The following is a 26,716-nucleotide window of genomic DNA, read 5'->3' on the forward strand; positions in this document are numbered from 1 at the left end:
CACACACACACACACATACAGTACAGCTGTACACACACACACACACACACACACACACACACACACACACACACACACACACACACACACACACACACACACACACACACACACACACAGTACAGCTGTATGTCAGAAACATGATGACAAACACAAATGAACAGTTTTCGGCTTATTTGCCGTCTCTTCGACACGCGATGGCTGATATTATTTTCACATCTGTCTGTCCAACAGAGACGTTGTCCGGTGATGTGTTCAGGCACGCTCGACCCAAACTCTGAAGGCAGACTGTCAAAAGAAGAAAAGCCCACTATCCTGTAACTCCAGAAGTGTTTTGTGTTTAGCTTTTAGGCCATTCGCTTGTAAAAAAGTCATCATCGAGCCAAGAGTCAGTTAGGACTTGTGGGTTTGGTTCAGACTGTCTGAGATGTGGACTCGCTGCTTCCAGCTGTTTTTGGTCAATAAATAGTTCCACTGCATGAGCGAACTTGAACACAACGCCTCTTTTTGTGAGTCTGTGCAGACTCTGTGTGCAAATGGACACTGAGCAGCTGAAGACGTCCGTTTCTGAATGAGAGAAAATGGAAAAAGCATTTATTTGGAGCTCTTTAAATGACCACTCACAGCGTCAGCATTCACCCATTCACACACTCATTCATACACTACGATGGCAGCTTCCACCTGCTCATCACGAGATAACCACCCACACTCTGATACCACAGCATCATTTAGGGTTTATTCAGGTTATCTTGACCAAGCTCACGTCGATATGTGGAGCGCAGCAGGCAGCGATCGAACCTTCTGATTAGTGGATCACAGCTCTGCCTCCTGATCCAAAACCGCCCCCCATGAGCCACAACTGGTCCCTAAGAGAGCCTTAGAGAAGCTCATGAAACCTGTAATGAGCACTTCATCACTATTTTATTAGTTTATCGACTACATTTACTGCAAATGAAAAAAATCAATGAGTGAGTAAATAATGAGGAACAGCTGAAGCACATGCAGTAACTGCAGCACGTGCTGCTTTACATTTACGTCCCTGTGAGATCACTTCCTTGACTTGAAGCCCCTGATCATGTCGATTTACAGCAGCTCCTCTTCTGAATTCATGCTAACGTCACAGATCTGCCATCAGTGTCCTTAAAACGAGCGCAGATGTCAGCAGTCAGTCTCAGTGCAGCCTGGAAACGCAGGAAACGGGTTCGATATGGACGCTCCGATGGAGCAGGCAGACTTCAGCGTCTGTATTCATGTCCTTTATGTTAATAGTTCCCATTCAGTTTAGCTGCTTTGTGTGTTTGTTGGGATTTGGCTTGTTAGTCAGACAGTGAGTGGAGCTCATGAAAAAAGGCGTCCTGTGTCCTTTTCCTCATGCTTTAACGAGGAACTCTCATTTTCTTATTCCACCATTTGTCAGTTTCTGATGTGTCAGTCAAACTCTGCTCCCTCACAGGCTGATGTGCAGACGTGCAGATGTGCAGACGTGCTGATGTGCAGACGTGCAGACATGCAGATGTGCAGACATGCAGATGTGCAGACGTGCAGACATGGAGATGTGCTGACATGCAGATGTGCAGACGTGCAGACATGGAGATGTGCTGATGTGCAGACGTGCTGATGTGCAGACGTGCAGATGTGCAGACGTGCAGATGTGCAGACGTGCAGACGTGCTGATGTGCAGACGTGCTGATGTGCAGACGTGCAGACGTGCTGATGTGCAGACGTGCAGATGTGCAGACGTGCTGATGTGCAGACGTGCAGACATGCAGATGTGCAACCACGCAGATTTGGACAGATCTCAGCTTCTGATGTGAACTGATGATCATGATCATGATCTTTAACAGCTGACCCTCCTCAGACTTGTTTTTGAGCGGAGCTAAACAGGTGAGCTACGAGCGGCTGACCGTCTGCGTCTGTTCAGATGATCGAGCTGCCCACGTGAAAGCTTTGTTCCAACATCTGCAGATAAAAACCCAACCAGCCCTCTGAGACTCGGACAAACTGAAATAGCAAAGGGAAAACAAAGCAGCCGTGGCCTTTAGAGTAGCCACCTCCATCACGAGCCATTGAGCCCAGTCCATTTGCTGCTCAGTGAGCCGAGCCGGCGTCCAGGCTGCATCACAACACATTACACAGTGACAGGACGCCGCACTCCGGCAGCCAAACACAGAGCGAGCCAGTCAGCCGCGTCCGAGTCGCGGCCTGAAAAAAGCTCCTGTATAAATCTGTTTTGACAAGCAGTAATTGTGCATCAAGCGCTTTCTGGGTGAGTAAAACATTCAGCCTGATTGTCTGCAAATAAATATTGACTGAAAAATCTGCAGCGGCATCCAGCGTTAGTCACAGCTCTGCCCCCCCCCCCCCCCCTCCCCCGAGCCTCAGCCATCACTCCTGTAATTGTAACTCTCACTCAGTAAATAAGCTGCTTTCGGACGTTTTCTCCAGCGCGGCATTGTTTACTCCTCATTAGGTCAACTTAATCGTCTACTTATTGCCGTGCAGAAATGAAAATGGGTTTTGGAGTGAGTGGGCTGGGCTGCAGGTGGGGGTCGATGTGTGGTAAATGTTGGCGTCCACCTAAACCCAAAAGGCGGTAAGTGATATTACACTGCAGACATTAAGGAGGTTTAAGGTCACGATGAGGGGAAAGATTCTGTGAAATGATCCTTGTTACGGTGCTCAGCAGTGGAGGAAAAAAGCCTTTGATGTGCAGCTAGACTGTAACTCCAAAGCAGAAACAACACCTTCCAACAACCTGCACCAACGCTCATACTGAGGCGGTCTTATATGACCAGCGGCTCACAGTAACATTAGAGGACCTGAGATACAGACTGGTGGAACTGTGTTACTGAGCCATTCAACATTTCTGGAAATCATTTCTGGCTTTCTTAAAGAGAAGATTAATATCACTCTCATGTCCTATCATAAATAGATTGTTTGCAGATGATGTGATGTTGTTGTGGCGTGAACTGCAGATGGAGGGCAGGAAGTGATTTTCTGCAAAGGAAGGGTTCATGAAGACATGTTTAATTGACATGTCCCTCGCGGGACGAATAAAGGCATATTGAATTGAAACGCTAACACACTCAAAATGTTGTTTTTGATGTTTTTGACTCACGAGGAAACGACTAGAGACTCTCGTCTTCATGCTAAGCTAAGCTAAAGGGCTACAGCTTCATATTCAGCATACACAGAGTTTATCCACCTCTAAGCATGAAAGAGAATAAGTCTTCATTTTTCCAAAATGATGAATTATTCCTATAAAGTAGCACCAGCAGAGACGCGCCCAGTTATTAAAAATGTCAGATACTCATTTTGTGTTTTCAGAAGGAGGAAGTTAACAGAAATCAGCAAATCCCTGCTTAGTGGGTGAGAACAAATAAGAGAAAGAAGGAGAAAGGAAGGAAGGAAGGAAGGAAGGAAGGAAGGAAGGAAGGAAGGAAGGAAGGAAGGAAGGAAGGAAGGAAGGTAGGAAAGCTTCATAGCACATAGACTTTTTCAGTAAGTGTCTCCTGTTGAACGTCAGCTGCAGAGGAACTGTTAACCTCAGCCGTCACATTAATGTTCAAACAATATAACGAAGCTGAGGAGAGTCTCCACAACCTGCCTAAATGAAACACTGAGCCACGTCTCACCGGGACAGTTAAAAGACACAGAGAGACATCAGGGACACACTGAACACCTGCTGATGCAGACACTCGGAGCTCAGAGACGAATCGCCGCCCTCCGTCTTTTAATCACACTCATGAATCTTGATTAAAATAATAAGTTAAGGACGGTCCAGAGCTGGCGGGGCGACTTCGCCAACAACACGGAGCTCATTAGGCAGCAAAATGTACTGTCACTGTCAGGGAAAAGACACCTCACGTCTCCGTCCACATAAATCTGTCTTTTGCTTCCCATTACGTCTCTTGTGTTGAACATTTTGATCACGACAGCAGATTGTTTTTATTATTCGATCATAAAAAAGGTCTTTGGCCGCCTCTGTAAGAGCTGATGACACGAGAAAATTCATTTTGTACCTCGGCTTCTGTGTATTGTAGTAATTATATGCAGTATACTCCACGGTCAATACTTTGAATTGGATTCTGTGGCTGCACCTCAATATTTATAGTACAGCAGTCTGAGCTCTCTGTTTAATAATCAGCTCTGCTCTTCTACATCTGGACTAAATGACCTGCAGACGATTCGTGACGCAGTGAAATATTGAAAATAAAACATTACAGTCGTGAGCTTCAAGCTTCTTTTTTAAGGTAAATGTACTGTGCAATGATAATATAATAAATCAGATTTCATATTCACATGTGCTCAACATGTTTATCCTTGCTTGTCAGCAGCTGCTGCAGTGGGTCGTCTGCTGTCTGGTAAGTGTGATATGAAGCAGCATTTAAAGCTCGTCCTTACAGGCCTCAGCAGGGCAGCGCCGGACACGCAGATCAATGCCGTGATGAACAGAGACATATCTGTACACTGCAGTGAAAGTTCCCCTGCGACATCGACCAATCACCACCTCCTCAGGCAGTTTGTTTGGTCAGAAAGTCGTCGATGACGCCCGTTTCTCTGGGGAGCTTTAACTCCTGTGAGCAGATAACCTCCTGCTTTTCACAGCGCCGACACGGAAACTCGCCTCGGACCAGATGAAGCAGGATAAAACAGGAAGAGTCGAACTGATTCGAGCTCTCCTTCTTAACGCCGAGGCTGTTTTTCATACGCTAATAATGAATGACAGCGAGAGGCTTTTCTGAAGGTACGAATGGAAACTGATTGCTGCAGCTCTGCCAACTGCAGACGAACCAGGAATAATGAGAGCGGGAGGGTAACCTTGATTACTGGCAGACTTGAAAACAGAAGGGATTATCCTTCCTATTATTCCACTGTGTCACTGAGTGTAAATCCCTCTGAATAGGAACAAAAAGAAGAACCAGTGAATTCCTGCCTTGTTTTCACCGTCTGTGCACAAATGTTTTTCATCTGATGTTTTGAAGTCAGGAAGACGGAGAGCTGCAGTTTCTCAAATGGGATCGACAACACAAATAATCCGGAGCTGAGGTTTCACTGCTGAAGGTAACAAGGCCATCGGGGCCGAGCCGGGCTCCCCGCGGACCGGGGGCCGGGCCTCAGCAGGAGTAATGAAGTCATGGAGGACCGCTCATATTGAACCACCAGCGCCTGGTAAACAATGGACCAGCCGGGCCCGCTTCACCTCGCCGCTGATTGTCCTCTCTGCTGCACTAATGTCGGCTGTGTGAACACCGGTCAATACGTGGGGGAAGCCACGCCGTCGTATGGCGGCCTGCGCTGGGTCAGAAGGTCACGCTCACACATGGACGAATGAGATGAGGACCAGAGCAGAGCGGAGGTTAGCATGCAGCCGGGGTTTAAAGGGTCAGCTCACCCAATTTTAAAAGACAAACATTTTCTCCTTTACCTCTGTGGGGATGTGGCATCAAGCGCAGATCAGCCCAGATGTTGGTATATAATGAGATCAACGATGTTCCCATGACACCACTACAGACAGCCGCATGTTTTAAAGCACGACACTGATTCTAAACGCCGTGTGAAACATCAGAAAACAGAATCTGATCACCTGCTTTTACTTCCACAGCAGCCAACATAGAACATGCCTGAGTGACTCCTGGATGACTTAACTGCTCACCTTCCCTCGATCCTTTCCAGGTGTGCTGAACTCCTGATGTCAGGGTCTCTTCACTTGTTTCCTCCTCACTGTGGGCACATGCATGTTAAAGTCACATGTTCACTGTGATTCTGATGAAGGTCATAGGTCAAAAACGGAGCATACGGGCTCTTCTGTGGCAGAGATCACTGACACTTGCTTCCGGTCCCTTGCTCTGTTTTGGAGTTTACCTTTAAAGCAGCGTGCGTGACCTGCTGTCTCGCACTAACGGCGTGTGTTGCTGCAAAGCGCCGCTGCTCTCTGATTAGTCCTTGATGGGTCGTCAGTAGACCCCAGTCTGCCCTGTGCAGGGTGTTAGCATCGGATGACACCTGCGGCAGACATTGATTGACCTTCCAGCTCCTGGTTTCGTCTGACTTTGGCTCAGGCGTTCGGGTTTTCCAGCTCAGGGAGGATCGGAGGGCGTGCTGATGTTGGGGATCAAACATCTGAGGACGTAATTCACATTCTGGGCTCCTGGAAGAGGCTTTTTAACCACAGCGACTCGGATCAGCAGGTGAGACAGGTACCGAGTGACTATCAAAGCTCATGTGCTCTGGGACTCGTGATGATCACAGCTTGGCCCAATTTTCCCCACTGTCAGCAATTATACTGGAGCAGGGCCGATCCATCACGCCTGGCACCTGCTTGATTCAATTATCCCCATGCTATCTGTCTGACTGCAGGCTCCACACGTTCGGCTCTGGCATAAATTATAAGAGAAGAAATTAAAAAATTAGAATAAAAATGGGAGTGATTGCCTCCTTTAGAGGCTTTTCACTGTGGGAACGATTGGGAGATTGGGTTCATAAATGAATGAGCGGGGAAAAGATTCACCACGAGGACGATTACAACTGGCGATAATTATGGAAATGGTGTGTGAATCACTACACGCCGAGCCCCGGGTGATTTACACAGCACACATAAAATAGATGAAGCTGATATTAATTATTTATGGCTGAGTGTAAAGCTGTGAAATTCATCGCTGGTTGTTTTTTTACGGGTTTTTTTTGTTTTTCAGTCTAACAGCAGCCTCTCAAACACACACTGATGGATGTGCTTTAATTGAAGTATTCACGCGTGCTGTAAAGCCATACACACACGCAGATACACTAATCCATGTACGGACACATACTGTGCACTAATCTGCAAACACGCACCAGTTAAAAAAGTAAAGCAGCACAAACAAGCAGTCGTACAGAAACAGGCAGCATCACGTACGACCTGCAGAGCCTGCAGACGACCTCTGCACCTCCGCACCAGTCCTCCCAACATCTGGAGCTCTGCCGGACCTGTTACATGTTATATTCCTTCATGTGGTGGAGGGAGCTGTTTAACATGTCAGGCTAACTGACAACTGGAAACTCACGGGTGAGGTCTTGAGGCTGTGAAGTCCAGATCAGTAGATTTAGATCATTTAAAGACTCTCCAGTGTTTCGTGGATGGAGGCACTGTCGTTCTGGGGGGTGTGACTCGTGCTGTTTTTGGCGGCCTGTTTTAAAAGTCTGAGCACTTTAGTCTTATTTTAGTCAGAATTATCCCTGACTGGTTTAGTCTAGTTTGAGTCAATGAAAATTGTATTTTAGTCTCTTTTTAGTAATGCAGTTCTATTTAACCCAGTCAATATAGTATAAGTACCTCGTAATATAGAGAAACGCTAACCTACCGCAGCTGCATCTTCTAAATAACGCCGCGAGCGGGGATTGAGGAAGTGACGTCACTGTGACCTGATGCAGCCCCTGAAGTGAGACACAGGAAACAGAAACACTGCAAAATAATAAGAACAACGCAACTAAAGGAGATGAAATAACGTTCGAACATTTCGTCTCGTTTTACTGAACGAAAATGAAGAGACGTTTTAGCAGAGCTTTTATTTTGTAAACCACATTTAGTCTCCTTTTATTTGTCAACAGTATTGCTTTATATATTTAATTCTAGTTACTGTCACACGACCAGCATTTACGTTGCGTCTTGTCTTGTTTTCGTCACGTGATAAAGGTTCGTTGACGACGATGTTTAGTCATAATTTTCGTTGACGAAAGCAACAGTAGGCGTAATAACTACAGACCGACCTACATGTTCAGACAGACAACAGCATCACATCAGTAAACGACTCGTTCATTTCAATGAGATCACTGCTTTGACCAGTCAAATGTACGCAAGCACACGATCCTGGTCGATTAAACCGTCTCATAAGTCATAATAAATCAGTCAAACTGGACTTCCTCCATCACATTCGACTGTTCAATGCTGACGTCACACTGCAGCCCTGACTTTCACTCAGCACTCAATCATCAGATGATCCAGATCAAAGCAGACCGGCGCCGTGCTCGATGACTGGCTGATGCCTGAGAGCGGGCTAAACATGCGTTAGTGTCAGGACGGGTCGGGCAGCCGCGCTACGAGCTGCAGCCAATGAGAGAAGACGAAGGCTGGAGGAGGGGAGGAGTCAGAAGGAGAGGCAGCCAGAAACCACACGCAACACAGCAACAACAACAACAACAACAACAACAACAACAACAACAACAACAACACCGACCAACACAGCTGCAACTCTGCATCCAACCAGCTTCGACCACTCCTTTCTCACGGGCATCCATTGTTTTTAGAAAAGTCCTGATTCGCTCATGGTGTTGCATCATTTCCTGCGTCAGTTCTTCTGTGTTTTCATGACCAAACATAGTTTGGAAACCAGACAGACTCATCAGGGACTCCTTTAATTTGCAGCTTTGCTTTCATTCACTTCATTTTCAGCTGACAGGGAGGCTTCGATTTCAACATTTTGACATATAGGTCAAAGAAACATTCCACTGAAAAAGGTTGGCTAAGCTGGCTTCCAACGACCTGTGGCGTTAAGTCTGCCATTTTTCTGTTTTCAGGACAAGAAGACAGCGTCGCACTTCTTGATCCCACCTGCAAAGCTCTGATTGGCTCGTCTGTTCAGCTCAGACAAACACCTTTCATCTGTCACCTGTCTCCACGCTGCCCGCTTCTCAGCCTTGTTTTGATGAGTTTTCCCCTCCACACAGGTGTGATGATGTCCCAGAAGGCCACCAGGTGCAGAAACCTCTCCAGTAAAGAAGCACATGCTCTTTCAACAATAATGAACTCCTCAAAATAGGAGTCATGCGGCTTTCAGCGGGGCGATGAACTCACAGCGGGCGCTCTCGCTCTTTCCTCGGCTGCCATGTCAACACGTTAAATGAGGCAGGTCAGGGTGAAAGAGGACCGAGGTTTCCTCTCTCTGCTGTTCAATTTCTGGAGAACAGACGACCCTGACAGCCTTTACTCTGCCGGAGGAGGCTGAGCAGACGTCCGTCCCTCCGTCCGTCCATCCGTCCACCTGACAGCTGACATCTTTCCTCCTGTCTGATCACAGTATTTGACAGTAAAAGCAGAGTTTGATCTGTGGCCTGTGGGTGGGAGTTAATTTCCTGCAGGGTTCAGATCAGCCTGTCAGGGTTAAAGAGGGCTGCGGGTGCAGCTGGAGAGGTTTATTAAGTCAGTCAGCCCCTCCAGGTAATGTTTTTTCAGAAGCAAAAAGGATCTTACATGTTGCCTTCACAACCCACAAACCCACTTTAGAGGCAACTGAAGCTGCTCTGCAGGTTTTAGTGGTCTGAAAGGATCTTCACTGATTGTATGTGTCAAAGTCAGTTGTTGAGCATGTGAAAACATCTGGATTTATTATGTGCAGCTGTGTTTATGGCTCTGTGAAGCAATTACTTTTCAGACATCACGATTATGTTTGAGTTTGAAAGATGTGGACTTTAACCAGGCAGCGAATCGAACAAAGACTGTCACGTTGCATTATGGGAAGTGTGTTAGGGACTAAAAGTTGGGTAGTTGTGCCTCTGCTCCACTGATTTTTAACAGAGAACATGAATGAATCGAGCAAAGATTTCATAGATTTAGCTCAACGATGCAGGCAGCCACACATCAGGGCTGATCGGCATCGTCAAACACAGAAGTCCAGCTCACAAAGATCTCTCTGAACCAGGGCTGGACGACATGCCTGAAAACTCTATCGCGATATAAGTGTTTTAAATCGGTCGATATCGATAATTATTGATATTTTTTATGACCTATTTAAAATAAGGACCAGGAGAAAAATACATTCAATTTAAACATTTTTATTTTAAATTGAACCTTCCTCTGATTATAATCCCTCAGCTATCAAGGCAGAAAGGAAAGGAAATGTTAACACAACCATGGAAAACACTCAAATAATAAATGTAAAAAAAGTGTAAACATGTAAACAGAGAAACCTGAGAACTTTTTTTCTGCAGGTTTAGTGCAGAAAGTTCACAAATGATTCACCTTCTGCTGAATAAAATGTTTTCAGATATGTGCAGTGTTTTAGAAACAAAGCAGAAACTGAGGTGGACTTGACATCAGTAACAAACAAACAAACATGACAGACAGCACAGTAACACTGACTGAACTATAAAACCAGCCTTGACATATGAACAACTTCAGTCACTCTTCTTACTCTAAACAAACATGAACTATTCAATTAGATTTTTATTATAAGAGCTGTTTGTAAGCTGGCTTCTCCTCAGAGCTCAGTGAAGCGTGTCTTTAGCTCTATGATATGCCGCTGCCTCCGTTACGTCTTCGTGCCTTTTAGATGATTTGTCATCAGGCGCTGAAGCAGATACCTCTGCATGGCGGTCAGCTGCTTGTCGGCGGTGCTGCGGTTGGCGGACGTTGGCGAATACGGCTGCACTCCAAAGAGTGAGCGCGGCTAAGCTGGTTCAATGAGTTTGTGGTGTTAGCGGTCTTGGTGGGGACGACAGTCTTGCATAAGTTACAGACCACATTGGTCTGACTACAGTCCGACTTATAGAATCCAAAATACTGGCGAGCTGACTTTCCCTGTTTTATCGACGATTTCTTCGCTCGCTGCAGCGCTCACTTTCTGTTTCTCATCTCACTCCTCGCGGAGCAACAAACACGAAACAACGCGATGGTGCAACCGAACTTGATAATGTTACATGATTGGCGTGTTAGCGTGTCTCTCTCACTGATCAGTGATTACTCCCTACGTTGCTCGGTTACCTGAGAGCGAGTGCCTTTGTTCATGCAACCAACCTCACTTCAAAACTTCAGGTTTCTTCCGACGAAGAAAAAAAAATGATCGAATGTTTTATCGAACACATTTTATATTGATATTGATGACGTGTCTATCGCGAGACATATCGCTATCGTTCTGTCAGCCCAGCCCTACTCTGAACACATTTAAGTTTAAGGTTAGGAAGTCGTACACACCTGTGGGGAACTGGGACAAACTCCATGATAACCAGCACGTTGTCACAGCATGTAGTGACATCACGATGGATTAGCCAGTGACTGATGACCACCTGAACTGAATGATACCATACCATAACATACCATATCCTTCCTTTTCCAGTCAACCCGCACGGCCTGAACGCTCCGCTGAACAGCTGCTCATTATACAATGGACTGCTGGATGCTGAGCGCTGCTGTGTCCCCTGAACTCAAACGAAACACATTTGAAGGAGCTTTTAAAAACAGGAACAGGCCTCGTTAGCCCGCTTCGACACATTCGGCCTTCAGATATTGGAACAAGTCATTACGTGCCTCCAAACGCACAGCTTTCACACGGCACGAAGGCAAATGAACATGACAGCAAGACACCCAAAAGTTTTTCTCTGAATCTCTCAGTTTGAAGCGATCGATGCCCTGGAAGCATCCACAGATACATAATGAGCCACATCGGCTTATATCAGACAACCACAGCCTGCTGGCTTGTCAGGGTGTGTAACCTTTCTGACACATCAGCACGTCATTAGCCTGCTTCGATTTGCTTTCTGAGGTTTTCCTCCAGGCGACACGGATGCCACTTCTTCTCCATCATTGCGTTGGCAGCACATGTAGCAGGACAGAAGAGCAGATTTGCAGAGTGAATAAATATCCGAACACCTCAGAGTGCATCTCAGTGACAAAATCCATGTCTGGCGAGCCGCTTTGCTCAAAGACCTTGTGGTGAAAACACTGCAAGGAAAGCAGGAAAATTATACTCCTCCCTTTGCATTTATTATTCAGGTTCCAAGGTGCCCACTGCGCTCTCAGCGCCATGTTTAGCATTCTGTTACAAGTCACACCATGACTTTCTAAAGCTGCTGAGGAGAGGACGCCATTGTGATTTAACAGAATGAGACCACGAGAGCGGGAATGGTAACGCAACCTCCAGAGGACGGAGGACGGAGTGCTCACACAGGGAAACACGCGCCTCCAGTATCAAGGCACAGAGGAGACCGGCAAAGTCCAAAAAGTACGAACGGTAACAGAAGGTCGCTGGAGCTAATCCCAGGATGGAGACGTGGGTGGATTAAGCAAACAAGCAACACTCTGCTCAACCTCTGAAGCTCATGCTGGGCTGTCCAACAGTACAGCGCTGAAAGCAAGAGGAGCTGCCAAGCGTCCAACAACAGAAGACTGCAGCTGCAGCTCCCAGGAGTGACTGTGAGGAGCTGCATGAATGTAAAGCAGGGAACTGCTGAAACCCTGAAAACACGCTCCCAACATTTCTGACGCAAAGTTTGAGAAGAGCCGAGATATCCTGGAACGAAACTCTGAGCTGGAAGTAACTCAAGTTCTGCAGGCGCGTATGTCCGAACGCACCACGCAGGGTCATTTCACATCTGCTCTGAAAGGCACTGCTGCTGTGAAGAAGGAAACCACAAGCACCGAGCGAGAGCTTTACACAGCAAAGAAACAAACCGAACGTCAGACTGAGATAAGAATTAAGATAGTGCTTTAAAATCTGATCGATCAGAATGAGGCCAATCAGCATCAAACGATTGAAGATGGTTCAAATAGATTACAAAGAACGCATAAATCCAATGACAATACAAGATTTTAAAAGAAGAACAAAGCACAAACATCATATAAAAGGCACCACGATGAGTCTGTCTTCACCTCCACCCACGACTGACCTTTCCACTGAATCTTCTCTGATTGGTCGTTCACCCTGCAAACTAACAAACCTCAAACGGGACAGAAAACTCCACCTCCTTGGAGGAGACGTGGAAGTAATGGATCTGATTTCGGGGGCAGACTGTCTCCAGATTTGGGCTACTTGATGTCCGCAGACTAATCCTGACCCTGGTGAGTCAGAGGAGAGAGAGGCAGGCAATGCCTCGCAAAGAGGGCGGGAGGGGGGAGGAGCGGCGAGAGAGCATCAGAGAAAGTGAGAGGAGGGAGAAGATAATGAGAGAGAGAGAGGAAGAGGAGACAAAAGGAGAAAGAGCAAGATGGCTCTTTATGGATTAGTGGACTAATCGCCTCTCTATTGCTGCTGTCGGAGAGCGAGAGAGGCCACACAGAGCAGCCTCCCACAGGATCAGCCAACACACTGTGGAGCTCGCTCACCCTCCCTCTCTCTCTTTCCACTATGTGAGCTCTCTCTCTCTCTCTCTCTCTCTCTCTCTCTCTCTCTCTCTCTCTCTCTCTCTCTCTCTCTCTCTCTCTCTCTCTCTCTCTCTCTCTCTCTCTCTCTCTCTCTCTCTCTCTCTCTCCTTCCAAACTAATCAGGGCATCTCAGCTGAGAAGCTCGAGGGGAGGCCGACACTCCGAGCTGCTTCCTCCTCTCTCCGTGTCTCCATCCTTTTCCTTCCTCCTCCTCCTCTTCTTCTTCTTTTCCTGTCTCCTTCTTCATCCTCTCGACCCCCATTTCTGTTGTCCTTTCTTTACATCTTCGCCCACTTCTCCTTCCCTGCAGCTCCATCATCTTCTCCTCTTCCTCCTCCGCCTCCCGGCATCATTTTCATCAACCCGCCTTCTCCCCTCCAGCCTCCGTGTCCTCCACCTCCCCCTTCCCTCCCCTCCCCCTCAGGCCTCCGTGGAGAGTTGGATAAGTGGGCTGCAGTGGATGGGTGGGGGTGGGGGGTCAGGAGGACAATCCACTCAGTGAAACCCAAACTCGTCTTGGGATTGTGTGAGTCCTCGCTGGAGTGCTTCTCGCGTCAGGTGGGGTGTTAAGTCGGATAAATACTTGGCCACGGGCGAGAGCGTCAGAGAGATGTGTCCTCCGTGCCTTCCTTCCCCGCTCACCTCCTTCCTTCCTTTCATCTCCTCTCTCCTCTCCTGCTGAGGCTGGTAAGTCTCTTCCGTTTAGGATGCGCAGCCATCACGCCTGGGTTCCTCGGGCCAAATCGGGCACATCCTTCCGCCCGGCTGCGCGCATCACCGGCACCGCCAAACCATTTTGAGCCCAGGTAATTCCCATAATTCCCTGCGAGCTGGAGCCTGTCAAGTGAGCCTCTTCTTCCTGATCCCCACCCCCCCGACTCGGACCGCCTCAGCTCGCCTTCCTCTTCGCGCCGCGCATAAATACTCCTCTGAACGAGTCACTTCATCTGGCGTCGCGTCTCAGACTCGTATGAAACAGATCTGCCATCAGGTGAGATCGTCACTTCACCTGCAGCTTGATTGATTCCTGCTACGAGAAACTACTCGTGTACGGCTACAATCTCTGGAAATCATCTTCATTAGCGGAGCAAAACGGATTGTCTGATTAACTCAGACGAAGCTGTTCAGACTTCAGATGGATGAAAGCCTTTGGGGAGGTTTTACAAAAAGGTGATTTGCATTGAAACTTTTTTCTCGGTTCATTAACGAGACTCCGCGTTGGAACACGGAAACACGCTAATGTGGAGGTCGGCTCTGCAGAGCTTCACCTGCAGCCCGCTGAGAGCGCCGGCTCTTTCCCATCGCCTCGTGGTTTTAACCTGCCTCACCTCTGTGATCCAGCTGTCCCATTAAATCACTCTCACACCTCTCTGTTATGTATCATGAAAACACGGGCGGCGAGGCTCTAACAGCAGGGCCGACGACTCGTTTCCTCTCTGCTAAGATCAGTAACGACTCATTTTCACCTCAACAAACAGGAAATAAAAAGAATGGTCATGAAGGAGTCGTCTCTCTCAGCCAGTTAATCTGCTGAGGTCAACGCTGAGGAGGCTTGACTCTCCTCTGGAAATATTCTGGAGTTTATACTTCGAGGCAGAGCTGCTTTCTCCGTAACCTTTCCGCTTTGCCGATGAAGAGCGCACCTCACGGCAGCGTCAGCCGGAGAGGAATCAGAGTTTCAGTGTAATAGACGGTCTGTAACGAGGCTCGTGTAATCCTTTTCAGGCTGTAATCGCTGTATGTGCACGTTAAGGCGACAAACTATCAGGACGCTCTTTTCTCCGCTCAAATCCTCTAAACAGACATTTCAAAGGGCTTTAGCATGTCGTCGTTGTTGAATGCAACTTTTGTCAGTTCAGTAAACGTGACGGATATCGAGGAAGATGCTGCTCCACCTCAGGAGACTCAACCTCCACTGAACAATGACGAAGAGCTTCTTATTCAGTGACAGCTTCCATAGAAAGACTTCCTGCTGATCCTAAAGCACCACCTCGTTTATTTTTGTTTATTTAGGTCGTCTTTTTGTCCTTCTCTGGAACTGACAGACGAGAATGCTGCATTTCAACCAGTAAAAGTATGAAAGGATTGGCTGCCATCATCCAAAATGGACCCCAAACTGCCTCATCAGGCAGAGCTGAGACTCGATCCGGAGGCCTTATGGTTGGAGCTTTAAAATAAACTGCAGCACCCAACATAAAGAGCGTTTTCATCAGAGGAAGATGAGATGGTGGCAGTGAAGACGTTTAAATTTTCCACTCCAGCTAATAGCCGTCTCTCAGTGAACGGGCTGGGCGTCTCTGCACCTACAAATAAAACGTCAGAGAAAAGGATTTCTTCATTGTGTTCAGTGTAGAAATCCTGTTCCTGGGTCTCCTCGCACTCCTCGAGCCCCTGCAGCACTGCACCAATCAGCCTGTTCACCTCGCACTCTGAGAGCACAGCACGTGATATTTTTGCCTTTTGAGACGGTCGTCGTGTCAGACGAGGCGATCACACAGTAATGATTTGGCCTTTCGTGACTTATGTGGCTGGAAAGGAAGGAAGCACCAGGGAGCGAACTCACTGTCCCACCCGACGGCACCCACAAATTCAAGCTCAGGTTGATGAATTCGAGCAGTCTTGGGTGTGATAGGGATGGTATGAGGCTCCTAACCCGAGGACGGATGGATGGATGGATCTGCATCAGGGTCTCCGTTCCCGGCCGTGTGAGGGGCTGTGACCACACACTCAGCGCTGAATCCTCAGCAGCTCAAGCAGCATTAATGCAACATAGATGCTGTAATCTCCCATGACTACCTGCTGCATTACTGCACGCCACAGCGCGGCACAGCTGTGTGCTTCGGCAGTGCCGCCTGAGCCGGAGCATAAGGGCTGAACAAGTGCTTCCACGAGCCTTCGGCGTTTGTGTTGCTGACTTTACAGCATCACAGAAATATTAAAAAGAACGTGTCCCTTCACATTAAATCACTCCTGCTGCTCGATGAATGTTTTAGAGACTCTGTGCATCCTGTGTGTGCTGGAAAAGGAAGTGAAAGAGTCCATCCTTTAACTGCTCAGAGGAGGATCTGCTGATGAATAAGAAACGTCTCCGTCTTCATACTAAAGCTGCTGTACAGACACGTAACGGTGAGACAGCAGTTATCCTGCTCAATATGAGAGAAACGGACACTTCTCTGTCTGAGGGGAAACGCTGAGGTCTAAATATTACTGATAATTTGGAGAAAGGTGTTTTATAATCTCCGTCATGTGAGCAGAGGGAGGGCTGAGATTCTTCCACATGCTTCGCTAATGCTGTTAGGTAATTACTGCACTGGAGTGATATGAAAATTATTATGGCTGATTATGCTAATCGCTCTTTAATGGTGCTGATGAATGTTTCACGGTCCTATACATTTACTGTTGCATGTCTGTGTGCAGTGCTGTGTGTTCTGAGGTGGTCGCATGCCCTCTAACACGGAGGTGTGTGTCGGTTCAGAGAAGCCATTCAGGTCTCCGCCGACGGCTGCAGGGACGGTTAAGTGGTCCATTAATCCTGAAGAGTCTTGTGGCAAACAGGGTGTAAGACATGTGGGAGGACAGCTGGGAGAGACAGACAGAGGGAGGGACGGAGGAGGAGTCCTCTGTCATGCTAAGAGTCATTCAGGTGTCAGCGGACACTCGGTCCTTTGGCTCGGTCCGGGTCGATCAGATGAGACGGCACACAGGCTGGAGGACAGGAGGACACAGGGACAGATTATCAGATGGGAAGCAGCAGAATGTCCTGCTTGAAAAGAGACGAACTGAAAGTCAGCTCGCTTTGACAGATAAAATAATCAAATCACGAGTGTCACTTTGTCCAACAAAGCAGGACGAGACAAAGTCCAAAAGCCTTCAGCAAAGCAGGAGGAAACTGGGGACGCTAAAACGACACCACAAGACATCTAAATCCCACAAACCAAACGATGAGCGGACAAGAAAAAACGCAGTCTGGTCCAAACTGTCCACGTCAGTCAGTCGACACGTCTAAGTGATGAAGGTGGACTGGTTTCCATCAGCCCGCCAGAAGACAAGACAGTTCTGGTTTGGTACAGTTTTTATGGTCTGCTGTCGCATCACTGACAGCTTCTAAGTGCTCGTCAGGGACTGGATGCATAAATACATACGTGTTGATTACTCACTAGCATTAATCTTATTTCACATCATATTCATACATTTAGCCGCTGCACCGCGTTACGATCTTTCAGCAGACACAACAACCTACGAGACGTCCTCGCATCAAAAGCGTCGACTGATGAACTCGTCCAGCTTCACTTCACGCCGCCGAGCCAAGTCAATGCTTCACCACGATCGAGCACGGGCCAATCGGGGCTCACCAGGGCCGAGCCGTCTGCCATTTTCCCCCGAGACAAGACATCTGTGCTGCTCGGCCTCGTCGCCAGCAGAGAGCGTTTGTCAGGAGAGATTAGCTCTGAGTGAAAGGGGGGGGGGGGGGGGCAGTGGACCCCATGTGCAGCACTTAACCCACACTTCTTCTGTGCTTTTCATCAGTTTCTCTCCGTCCGTGCTTCACTTTCCTTCAGACTCCGTTTGTTTGGGCAGAACGTCTTTGTTGATCTGAAGCTACGGTACGTTTTCACACAACCTTCAAGAAAATGAGGCCCACACTTGACATCTCACCCCCCCCCCCCCAAAAAAACAAGTCTAAACAGGAAGTCGTCAAGAAGAAATGAAGTTAGTTTCTGTGCCGCTTTGATTAATCAGTGATCCTGATCAATCAGTCCCTGATCTGCTGAGTGTGACTCCTCCTGACACGTTCTACCAGAGGACGGTCTGAACGACGTCCTCGGCTCTGATTCGCTGAAGGTCACGCTTTCGCCTCGGCCTTTGTTGTAGAGCCTTGACGCTGCTTGTTTTGCCGTCCTTCTTATTCTTCGCCTTCAGTGGAGACCTTGTATAAAGCCTTTACAGGTGGCATCGTTTTACATTTTGACTAAATTACCAGTTAGATCACTGATAAGATATTAATGGGAATAACTTTCGGGGTTTCCAAGTTGTGGAAAATCTCTTTCACTTGTGTTCATCCTCACTTTGTATTATCATCTCTACATGTCTCCAATGGACCGTTCAACAATTCACAATCTGGAAAAACTAATAGGCATCTGGACCACTTATTAACAATACAATTATTAATTAACATTGAGTTCCTGTACTGAGATGATTTGCTAACTTTTGACTTTCTCTAAAACGTCTTCTGCTGATTCAGCATTTCACGACGATAAATCTGTTGGACTCACGATGGACAATCTAAAACAAAACATATCGTCCTCCTAAATTCCACTATTTCCTTCTTTCCCTTCCCTTCCCCCTAAACCTAGTGCCTACATTACCCACAATGCAACTTCGCAGTCAACATTATGTGTTATGCAGTAGCAGCTAACAGCAGCTAGCCTGCAGCAGAGATGAAGAGCCGGCTGAAGACGTCTGCTGAGACGCTCCTTCATGTGGGTCACGGTGGACCTTAGAGGAGCTCTGCTGAGGTCACGTCTCCCAAACACCAACACCATGGTGGAGGAGGATGAATACCAGCAAACATCCCAAAATACATGCTTGATAATGGCTTTTAATTGATCAGGGAAGCAGCAGTGGATGATTTATCAAACATCAACTCAGCTGTAATATTTCCAGCCTATGAACCCTCCTCACACGGTGCGTTTGTTCCTCTCCAGCAGCTCGACAACGTTCGCATCAGACGCATCATTCATATTGAAATGCTCATTGAAAAGTCTGGAAAGCAGGATCTGTGGACCCCCGTCTGTCTGTCCCAGCATCAGATCTCAGCGGCTGAGGTCGGGAGGGCGCCCACGCCGCCTGTGTGATGGTTTTCCACGCCAAGAAGACTATCAGTCACAGCCACGCACAAGTGACACATCATTCGTCCTGTTTACCCCTGAGCTGAGGCCGCTTACTGTCCAGCTGCCAGGAGCAAACAATGTGGAGGGGAGCCCAGGGAGGCTCTGGCTCGGCCCTGATACTAAACTCCAGGCCAGAAACAAACAAAAACGCTGTTGTTCCAACGTGAGATTTGGCTATTTTAAAATGTGTGCTCTCACCGGGCGGCTGATATTGCAGAAGGCTTCACGGCGCCTTTAAAGTGGCTAAATCACAACACTTAGCGCAGGCAGGAGCGTCTGGAGTTGTGGCGGAGTGAAAATTGGCCTAAGGTTTGTGCAGCAGGAGGAACGCTGGAGTTTGCTGCCAAACACTTCAAGGAAAGACATGAACGCTTTAAAAATAAGCTCTGGACGTGCTCCCTCTGTTTCTGAAGGCGTCTGGTTTAGATGTCCTCTTCCTGTGGACGACTGGGCAAACGTAGGCAACACGGTGGATCTCCAGCAGCTACAGCTGAGCCTGACTGCAGGTTTTTACCCTCGTCACAAAGAGTTTTCCAGAGGAGAAGAAGACGTCGAGCCTTCAGAAACTCTACACTTCACACCTCGCTGCCACCTCATTTCAGCCACAGGAACAAACAGCTCAGTGACGGTGAAGAGTTTCAGGTTCTGCTGGACGCATGCATGAATATGATTGGATGTTACTGGTCAGCTGGCACCCACACAGCTGCTGAATGAGCCTGTGGTGGTGGACCATGGATGTAAGCGCGACTTCATGCTGTACTTCATTTAGATGTACAACCTGTGAGAGATCAGCTGCATGAAGGCAGCCTGTCAAACAACAAACACCTGACAAACACCTGTGTTTTCTGCGTCCCACAGATCCCAGATCTGTACGACACCAACTAACAATCCTAATCTCAGTAAGACAGCTTCAGCATAGCATGAGGCAGTCCAGCAGACCTCCAGGTGAGTGGGCAGATGGTGAGCAGTGGCACATCCCCGCTGCCTGGCACAGACTGCACTGTGCTCTGCATCCATCCCACCGGCCTCTATAGAACTCTGGATTATGTTCAATGCCAACGTCTTTAAATTCTTGCTTTGTATAATATCTGCACAGGGCAGCCGCAGTACGGCTGAGGCTCTGGAAACAAACTGCGGTTAAGGTATGGTCAGGACCGGACAACCAGAACAGCAGGCTGAGGTTAGATGAGGAACGCTGCTCTGCGACAGGACTCTGCAGATGTGGACGAATCATATCCACCACTTCTCTCTGCCTCCCGCCCCCCGGGGATACCGGTCTGCTGCCCCCGACCTTGTGATGCACACAGGTTGTACTGCTGCTCATGTCTGGAGGGCCTCAGAGCAACAAATAGACCAGAACAGACAGTTTAGATGTTGAGTGTTTTCAGGAAATGTGGGAATAAACTAAGCTGGAATAGAAATAAAAAAGGCACTAAATATATTACCCATGAATGTCTGAAGGAAGCTTCTGTCTTCAGCCATGAGCCACTAACAGATTTCTTCTAAAATATGCTGCTCCGCTCTGAAAATAAACACCACTCCAGCTCCCTTTGTGTAACAGCTTTCTAGGAATCGTTTCCATGTTTATTGAACGGAAAGCAGGAAATCTGAAACGGTTCCGTATCAGCAGGCTCACATGTGCGCAGCTTATTTGCATGATGAGATAAAACGAACCATTCTCGTGACTGTTCAAGCATTCAAAATGTGTTGAATAATGTACAGCGGCTTCGGCTCAAAGGAGGGGAAAGAAAACGCCACTGAGACTGAATCTGTCAGCAGGTCGAACAGCCGCAAGATGCAAGACAGGTACGGGACTCCAGGTGCAGGTGAGGCTGAAAAGAGCATTCACGCCTTAGAGCCTGTGTGCACAGGTTTGAACAAAGAACAGCAGCTGCACGACAAATTCAACTTAAAAACGTCGTTTTTGGAGTCTGGAGCACTGCAGTGTGTCCGTCCACCGTGGACAACACGGCCGATGTCTCCTGCTGTTTAACCAAAGGTCACAGCAGCTGCGTATCTGTTTAACCTAAATACCAACAGATAAACAACTGTTCGGCTTATCACGCCTCCGGAGGGTGGGGGGGTGGGGGGGCACTCAAAAAGCACTGAACGTAAGAATCTGTGCTCTCAGTTTTGCAGACTGTGCACACGGTTTAATAATTGATGGCCTGAAAGCAACTTTTCCTGCAGGATGTAGACATTGTTACACAAGCTGCATCAGGCCAGCAGAGAAAGAAAGGCTCCTGCAATAACTTTGCCACTTTTGGAAAAACAAACTGCCCAAACAGACCGGAAGGACGTCATCCTTAAAGGTTTTTAGACGTGATGCAGCACAGACGCTGTTGAAACCATGAAGGTATTCATCGTCACCTTTCTCCACTGGACGCTGTTAAACATGTGATGACATCACAATGACCAAACGACCAGCTAACAGCAGGAACAGAGACGCTCTCCGACTCGCTCAGAGACGTACGCGACCCTCGTCTGCAGCCTGAAAATCTGACCCATCTTCACGCCTCTGCACTGCTGCGCTCTTCCTCTCTTTCGCGATGCTGGTCCAGATGTTGTGTGTTCCTCTGCTGTGAGCCTGCAGAATATATCTGTTTCCAGTGATGCCACACATGGCTGCTGGATGTATTTACACAGTAAGGACGGATGAATTTCAACATCCTGCAAAACCCTGGTTTATGTTTAATGACACTGTTTGTAAAAATCCTTTGTCTGCAACTAAGATATGCTTTAATATGTAATCAATAATTTAAAGAATTAATTATGGTTATGTAAACAAAGTACGGCGAAGGTCAGGCAGAACGGTTAGGGAGAGGCTTCAGTGATGGAAAGAACAGATCAAGTGTTGATCTTTGGGCCTGAACAAGCTGAAAGATGACATGAAGCCTGATGAGGTGACTCTTTCTCTTAAAATGCTAAATATTGAGGGGTTTGGATTCAAAGTTGATTTTTCAGAGAAGACAAAGGCCTTTGTGTAATCCACGTCTTTTATGGCTGTAAGCTGTAATAAGAAGATGAGTTCCAGCCTCTAATATCTGATTGCTGCCTCATTTCTTCAGATGATTGCTCAGATGAACCACGGGGAGCACAGTTTGCCATTAATCATGTGTGTCACATGCTCGCTTCTGTTATTCTGCTCAGTTTTCTGCTGCTTTCATCATCAGCGTGGTGCTGCCTGCTGTGCAGATCTGTGCGCAGCCTCTAAATCAACTGAGACTGTGAACAAATCCCAGTTCACAATCTCCATTAAATCCACTGGAATCTTTCCATGAGGTGAGATCAATAATTAAAAAGTTTGCGGTGTCACACCTTGACTCTTTCTGCTGACATGCTGGGTTTCTAGGGGACCTAATAGATGCTAGACTGAGGTGAACGTGACTGATTCACAGTTATGGATGCACAACAAGTCCTGAGAAGCAGCTCCAAGATGTGTCGTAGCTTGAAGCTAACGAAATGTGTTCAAGATCTGTCGTTCACATCCAGACACACGCAGGCGTGTTTACACAGGCTGGAAGAACTTCAATCTTCCATTATTCCATAAACACAGAAAGCATGAGCGGCGCGCTAATGTGGCTCAAGCTAACGCTAATAAACAGTTGGCGACAACCGTTCAGCGACACTGAACCCAGCAGAAGATGATTAAATGAAAGCCTGCCAGCCGCCCTGAGCGGCTCGATCGTTCATTAAACTCCACAGCACCAAAGTGCCGAAGAGAAAGAACAACATGCTGCTGATTATCTGGCTAATCTTAGGACACGAACGCAGTCCAGAACAAACACATGGTCTGTCATGTGCATGGGGACATTTATACTGGAAACACTGCGAAGGCTGTTTGTTCAGCTCCCTCACTCATTCTGGCACACAAACGTCTTTTCAGACCTTTGTCATTGTGGCAAAATGATTTATATTACGGGGACGAGTTTTGGAGCCTTTTGGGAATAAGACAGTGAGCGTAAAGCTTAAATGTCGGCTCTCAAATGGTAAAAATGGAAAATCACAATAGGTTAATGATTCTCGTGCTATTCACGTTTTCAGCGGCTCAGTGAGAGAAGGACTCTAAAAGGCTCTTTCACAGAAGACGCCCTGACACATCGCAGTAGAAAAAGCACAGGTGTAAATAATGAAGTGTCCGTCATGACCCACTGAGACACCTGAATACAACAGAGCAATCTGATTTTCCAAAATCTGCTTTATGCACCCAAAACTACAAAAACCCAAAGAGCTTTTCAGCGTATGCGCCTGCTCAGAAACTCAGAAAGACGTGCCGTCTACAAACGCTGCATCCAGCTGGGATCATCCTCTGGGGAGCGTCAATGTGAGCTCTACCTTCAACATAACCTACAACATTCAGCACATGAGGCCATTCTGTCTGATTTCAGCTCAGGATGAGAGGCCTCAGAGTCTCAACAGTCATTAGAAATCATCTACTTTGGATTCTGCGTTCAGCAGCGTCGTGCCGGACAGACCGGCCTGCATCACCGTCATCAGGCTGTGCCGAACACGACAGAAACACCAGCGACCACCGGAGCTTTCACACAGCTTCAGACGTCAATACATCATAAAAAGTCCACCACCAGCTCTCTCAGCAGAGCAGCTATCCAAATCCCACTCAGAGCACAGAGCAGGTCTGGTACTTACATCCCACCATCATCATGGCCACAGAGAAGATCTTCTCTCCGTCGGTGGTCGGGGCGATGTTGCCGAAGCCGATGGTGGTCAGGCTGGTCATGGTGAAATACAGGGAGGTGATGTACAGCGAGTCCTTGCCCGGGCCGCCCTCCCATTGGCCAGAACCACTGGTGTTGTAGCGGTAAGGCGACCCGATGCTGATGGCCAGCTGGTAGAGCCAGCTGTCCATCTTGATGGTGTTGGTGGCCTCATCGATGACCTCGTAGTCCCCGATGCTGTACCTGTTGAATTTCAGCATGTTTAGCAGAGCTTAAGCTAAACTGAATGAAGGTAGAAGATAAGATGCTAAAGAACCACAGTTTCAGTGGAGTGATGAAGTATCTTCCCTATTAATTTTGTTCCATTACAATCGTTTTACTTTAGCTTTTTGAAAGATACCATAAATGCACGACTGCTCCTGTGCTGTCTTTAATACTCAATGGGTTTCTGTGCAAAAGGCCAATATAATATTATTCATGTAGTAACGAAACCATAATCTGAAGGCAAACATTTCCCACTGAACCTAACAGAAGCAGCAAATAAGCTTCCCCATCAAAATGTAGTTAGCAAATGAAATTAGCGTTACATAAGTGGAGCGAAACACGTTCCCTGACCAGTGATATGAAGTGCTTTTAGGTACTTCACAAATATAATCTCAGCAGAGGAAAAAACTCCCCTTGAAACCTTTAAAAAGCTTCATCTTTCCATTATTTATACCCACGTCCCTGAACATATACTCAGGGTCCTTTAAATCTCTGGATCTAATGCCTCGAACAGCTTTAAGAATATATGACGGAGCACTTAAGCAAACCTTAAATATGGTTATTAAAACCATTAATCATTCATGTAAGAGCAGACTGAGGACCATAAACAACATTCGGGGCTTCGGTTTGGTCCGTCGAGGCTCATATTCACTTATTAGGGGAACTTACTTAATGCACTTTTCCAAATGAAAAGTTAAGATGTTCTGTCTGCTAAACCTGCAAACACGAGCTCAGATTCCACCGAAGACGCAGAGCGATGAAAACGCTGCTTTAGTCTTTCTGTTAGTGAGTGTTTGCAGGTAAAGGTAGGGTCAGCCCTCCCCTCAGCGCTCCCAAATTCAACCGAGCGAGCTAGAGATGTCGGAGTCGGAGTTTACCAGATGCAAGCCAGCCAGTGAGCCACCAGTCCGAACACGCAGACCAGCAGGACCAGAACAGCCGCGCCGTACTCCAGGTAGTGGTCCAGTTTCCTGGCCACCCGGCCCAGACGCAGCAGGCGGACCACCTTCAGAGAGCTGAACAGGCTGCTGATGCCCTGAGGGGGAGGAGGAGGAGGGGGAGACTGGGATTATTCCAGGTAGATGTAAGAAGAGGATGCATTTATGAAGCCCGACCCCCCCGAGATGCTGTTGCTATGCTTCCCATTCTATATTTGCACATACAGTTACCATCATGATGACGGCAGTCAGTGTTTGATACGATCAGATACAAACACAGTTTTTCATTTTCATCAGACGACAGTCGATTGATAGTTTGCTAGCAAAAAAAACAACTCTTGCAATCAGATAAATTGGTTAAAAAACACCATTTGTTGTTTCTTGCTGACTTGTTTTTGACAACAGAACCCTGTAAAGACAAGTAAATATTTAATTATACGGCTACATACATGAGACGATGCTACAACACTGAGGATGGAGCCACAGGGCCCAGACAAAATGCTCAGAAAACATCAATCTAGTATTGCGGCGACTTGTTAGCGCTGGTGTTAGCATGCAGTCGTATAATGAGAAATGTGAGAGAAAACACGTTAAAGTTCAGTTCTACAAGGAAAGATAAATGTTATTGGTTCTAACATCCTGTTTGGATGCTTCTCTCCTCTTCTTGTCTGAATTTCCATCGTGGTTTTAAGTCCTGCACAGATTAGGATGATGAGTCCGCTGACATGTGAAAAAGTGACGTCTGCGTTTCCATTTCTGATGTTCAGAAAAGTTCCTGTTCTTTTGGAAAGCAGCAGCCGACGACTTAAATCCAATAAAGAGCTGCTGGTGTTAGCCTGCTAGCCTGTTAGCCTGGTCAGTTCAATATTCATGTCATCACACTGACAGAAAAGAATTTAAAATACCTCAAACTTTTCTTAATTTTCATTTTCTATGATTTTTGAATAATTCCATTTACAGTCGAGGCTCAGATGTTTCCCTGAAACACTGAACTAACAGTAATCTGGAGACTCGTCACCTTCTCGCTCGTCTCTGTAAACAGAGCGCTTTAATGGCTGCAGGAAGTGGAAACTGAAAGGCTGATGTGAGAGTTACACAAGAGAGGAATAGAAATGACAGAGCAAAGGTGAACCAGCTCAAGAACAAGGTGCCGTGAAGACTCAGTCATTCAGGTCACGTTGATTCAGCCCTCAGCGGATAAAAACAATGTGCTGAGCTGGTTTTCAGTCCGCCCACAGATGAAGAGCTCCATTTTAAAAACCACCCATACTTGAAATAAACAAATGACGCTCGATCAGAAAGGCGTTCAGATGCTCGTATCTCGACCAGGAGCTTGATTCTGCTTTCCTTGGCTGTCAGCGAGCACATGTCCTCATTACTGGAGAGCACTGTGAACAAAAGCAGAGCTGGCAGTGCTGCGTTCAGAGCCGCACTTCAACATCCATCAAAATTATTTCTAAATGCCATTTTGTCCATGTTGTGCAGCTCTAAGCTCAAGGACAGACCAGAAAAAGGTTCCAGCAAAGACACGGAGAACAAACAGCTGTTTCCATCATCCAGAAATATTTCCCAGTTAAACTGTTAACGCACTCAAAGCCACGACAAAGCCAGAGCAGGTGAACAGGTAGTTTACCTGAGACCAGGTGAATCAGCACGCACACATCCCGAGTGCTCAGAGTGTTTCAGGTGCAGCTGCTTTCACCAGGAAACGTTCAGGAAACAGATTTCCTCTGGCTGAACGCTGAGGGCCAAACAAACACACTGCAGGCCAGATGAAGCTGATCCTAAACCACATCCCAGCACCTGCAGCATCACCACCTGTTCTACAGCTCAAAT

The 26,716-nt window shown here is 47.3% G+C and overlaps 1 protein-coding gene across 1 annotated transcript in view; it reads right to left on the minus strand.

Moving 5' to 3' along the window:
• Positions 1 to 26,716, minus strand: part of kcnh5b (potassium voltage-gated channel, subfamily H (eag-related), member 5b) — a 114,257-nt gene that overhangs the window by 48,927 nt on the left and 38,614 nt on the right. The window contains exons 7-8 of the mRNA XM_070979047.1: positions 24,821 to 24,978; positions 23,650 to 23,921 (exon numbers count right to left, since the gene is read on the minus strand). Of these exons, the coding sequence (XP_070835148.1) occupies positions 23,650 to 23,921; positions 24,821 to 24,978 (430 nt within the window). The remainder of the gene's footprint in view (positions 1 to 23,649; positions 23,922 to 24,820; positions 24,979 to 26,716) is intronic.

This window comes from Chaetodon trifascialis, chromosome 14 (assembly GCF_039877785.1).
Source record: "Chaetodon trifascialis isolate fChaTrf1 chromosome 14, fChaTrf1.hap1, whole genome shotgun sequence".
Lineage (NCBI taxonomy): Eukaryota > Metazoa > Chordata > Actinopteri > Chaetodontiformes > Chaetodontidae > Chaetodon > Chaetodon trifascialis.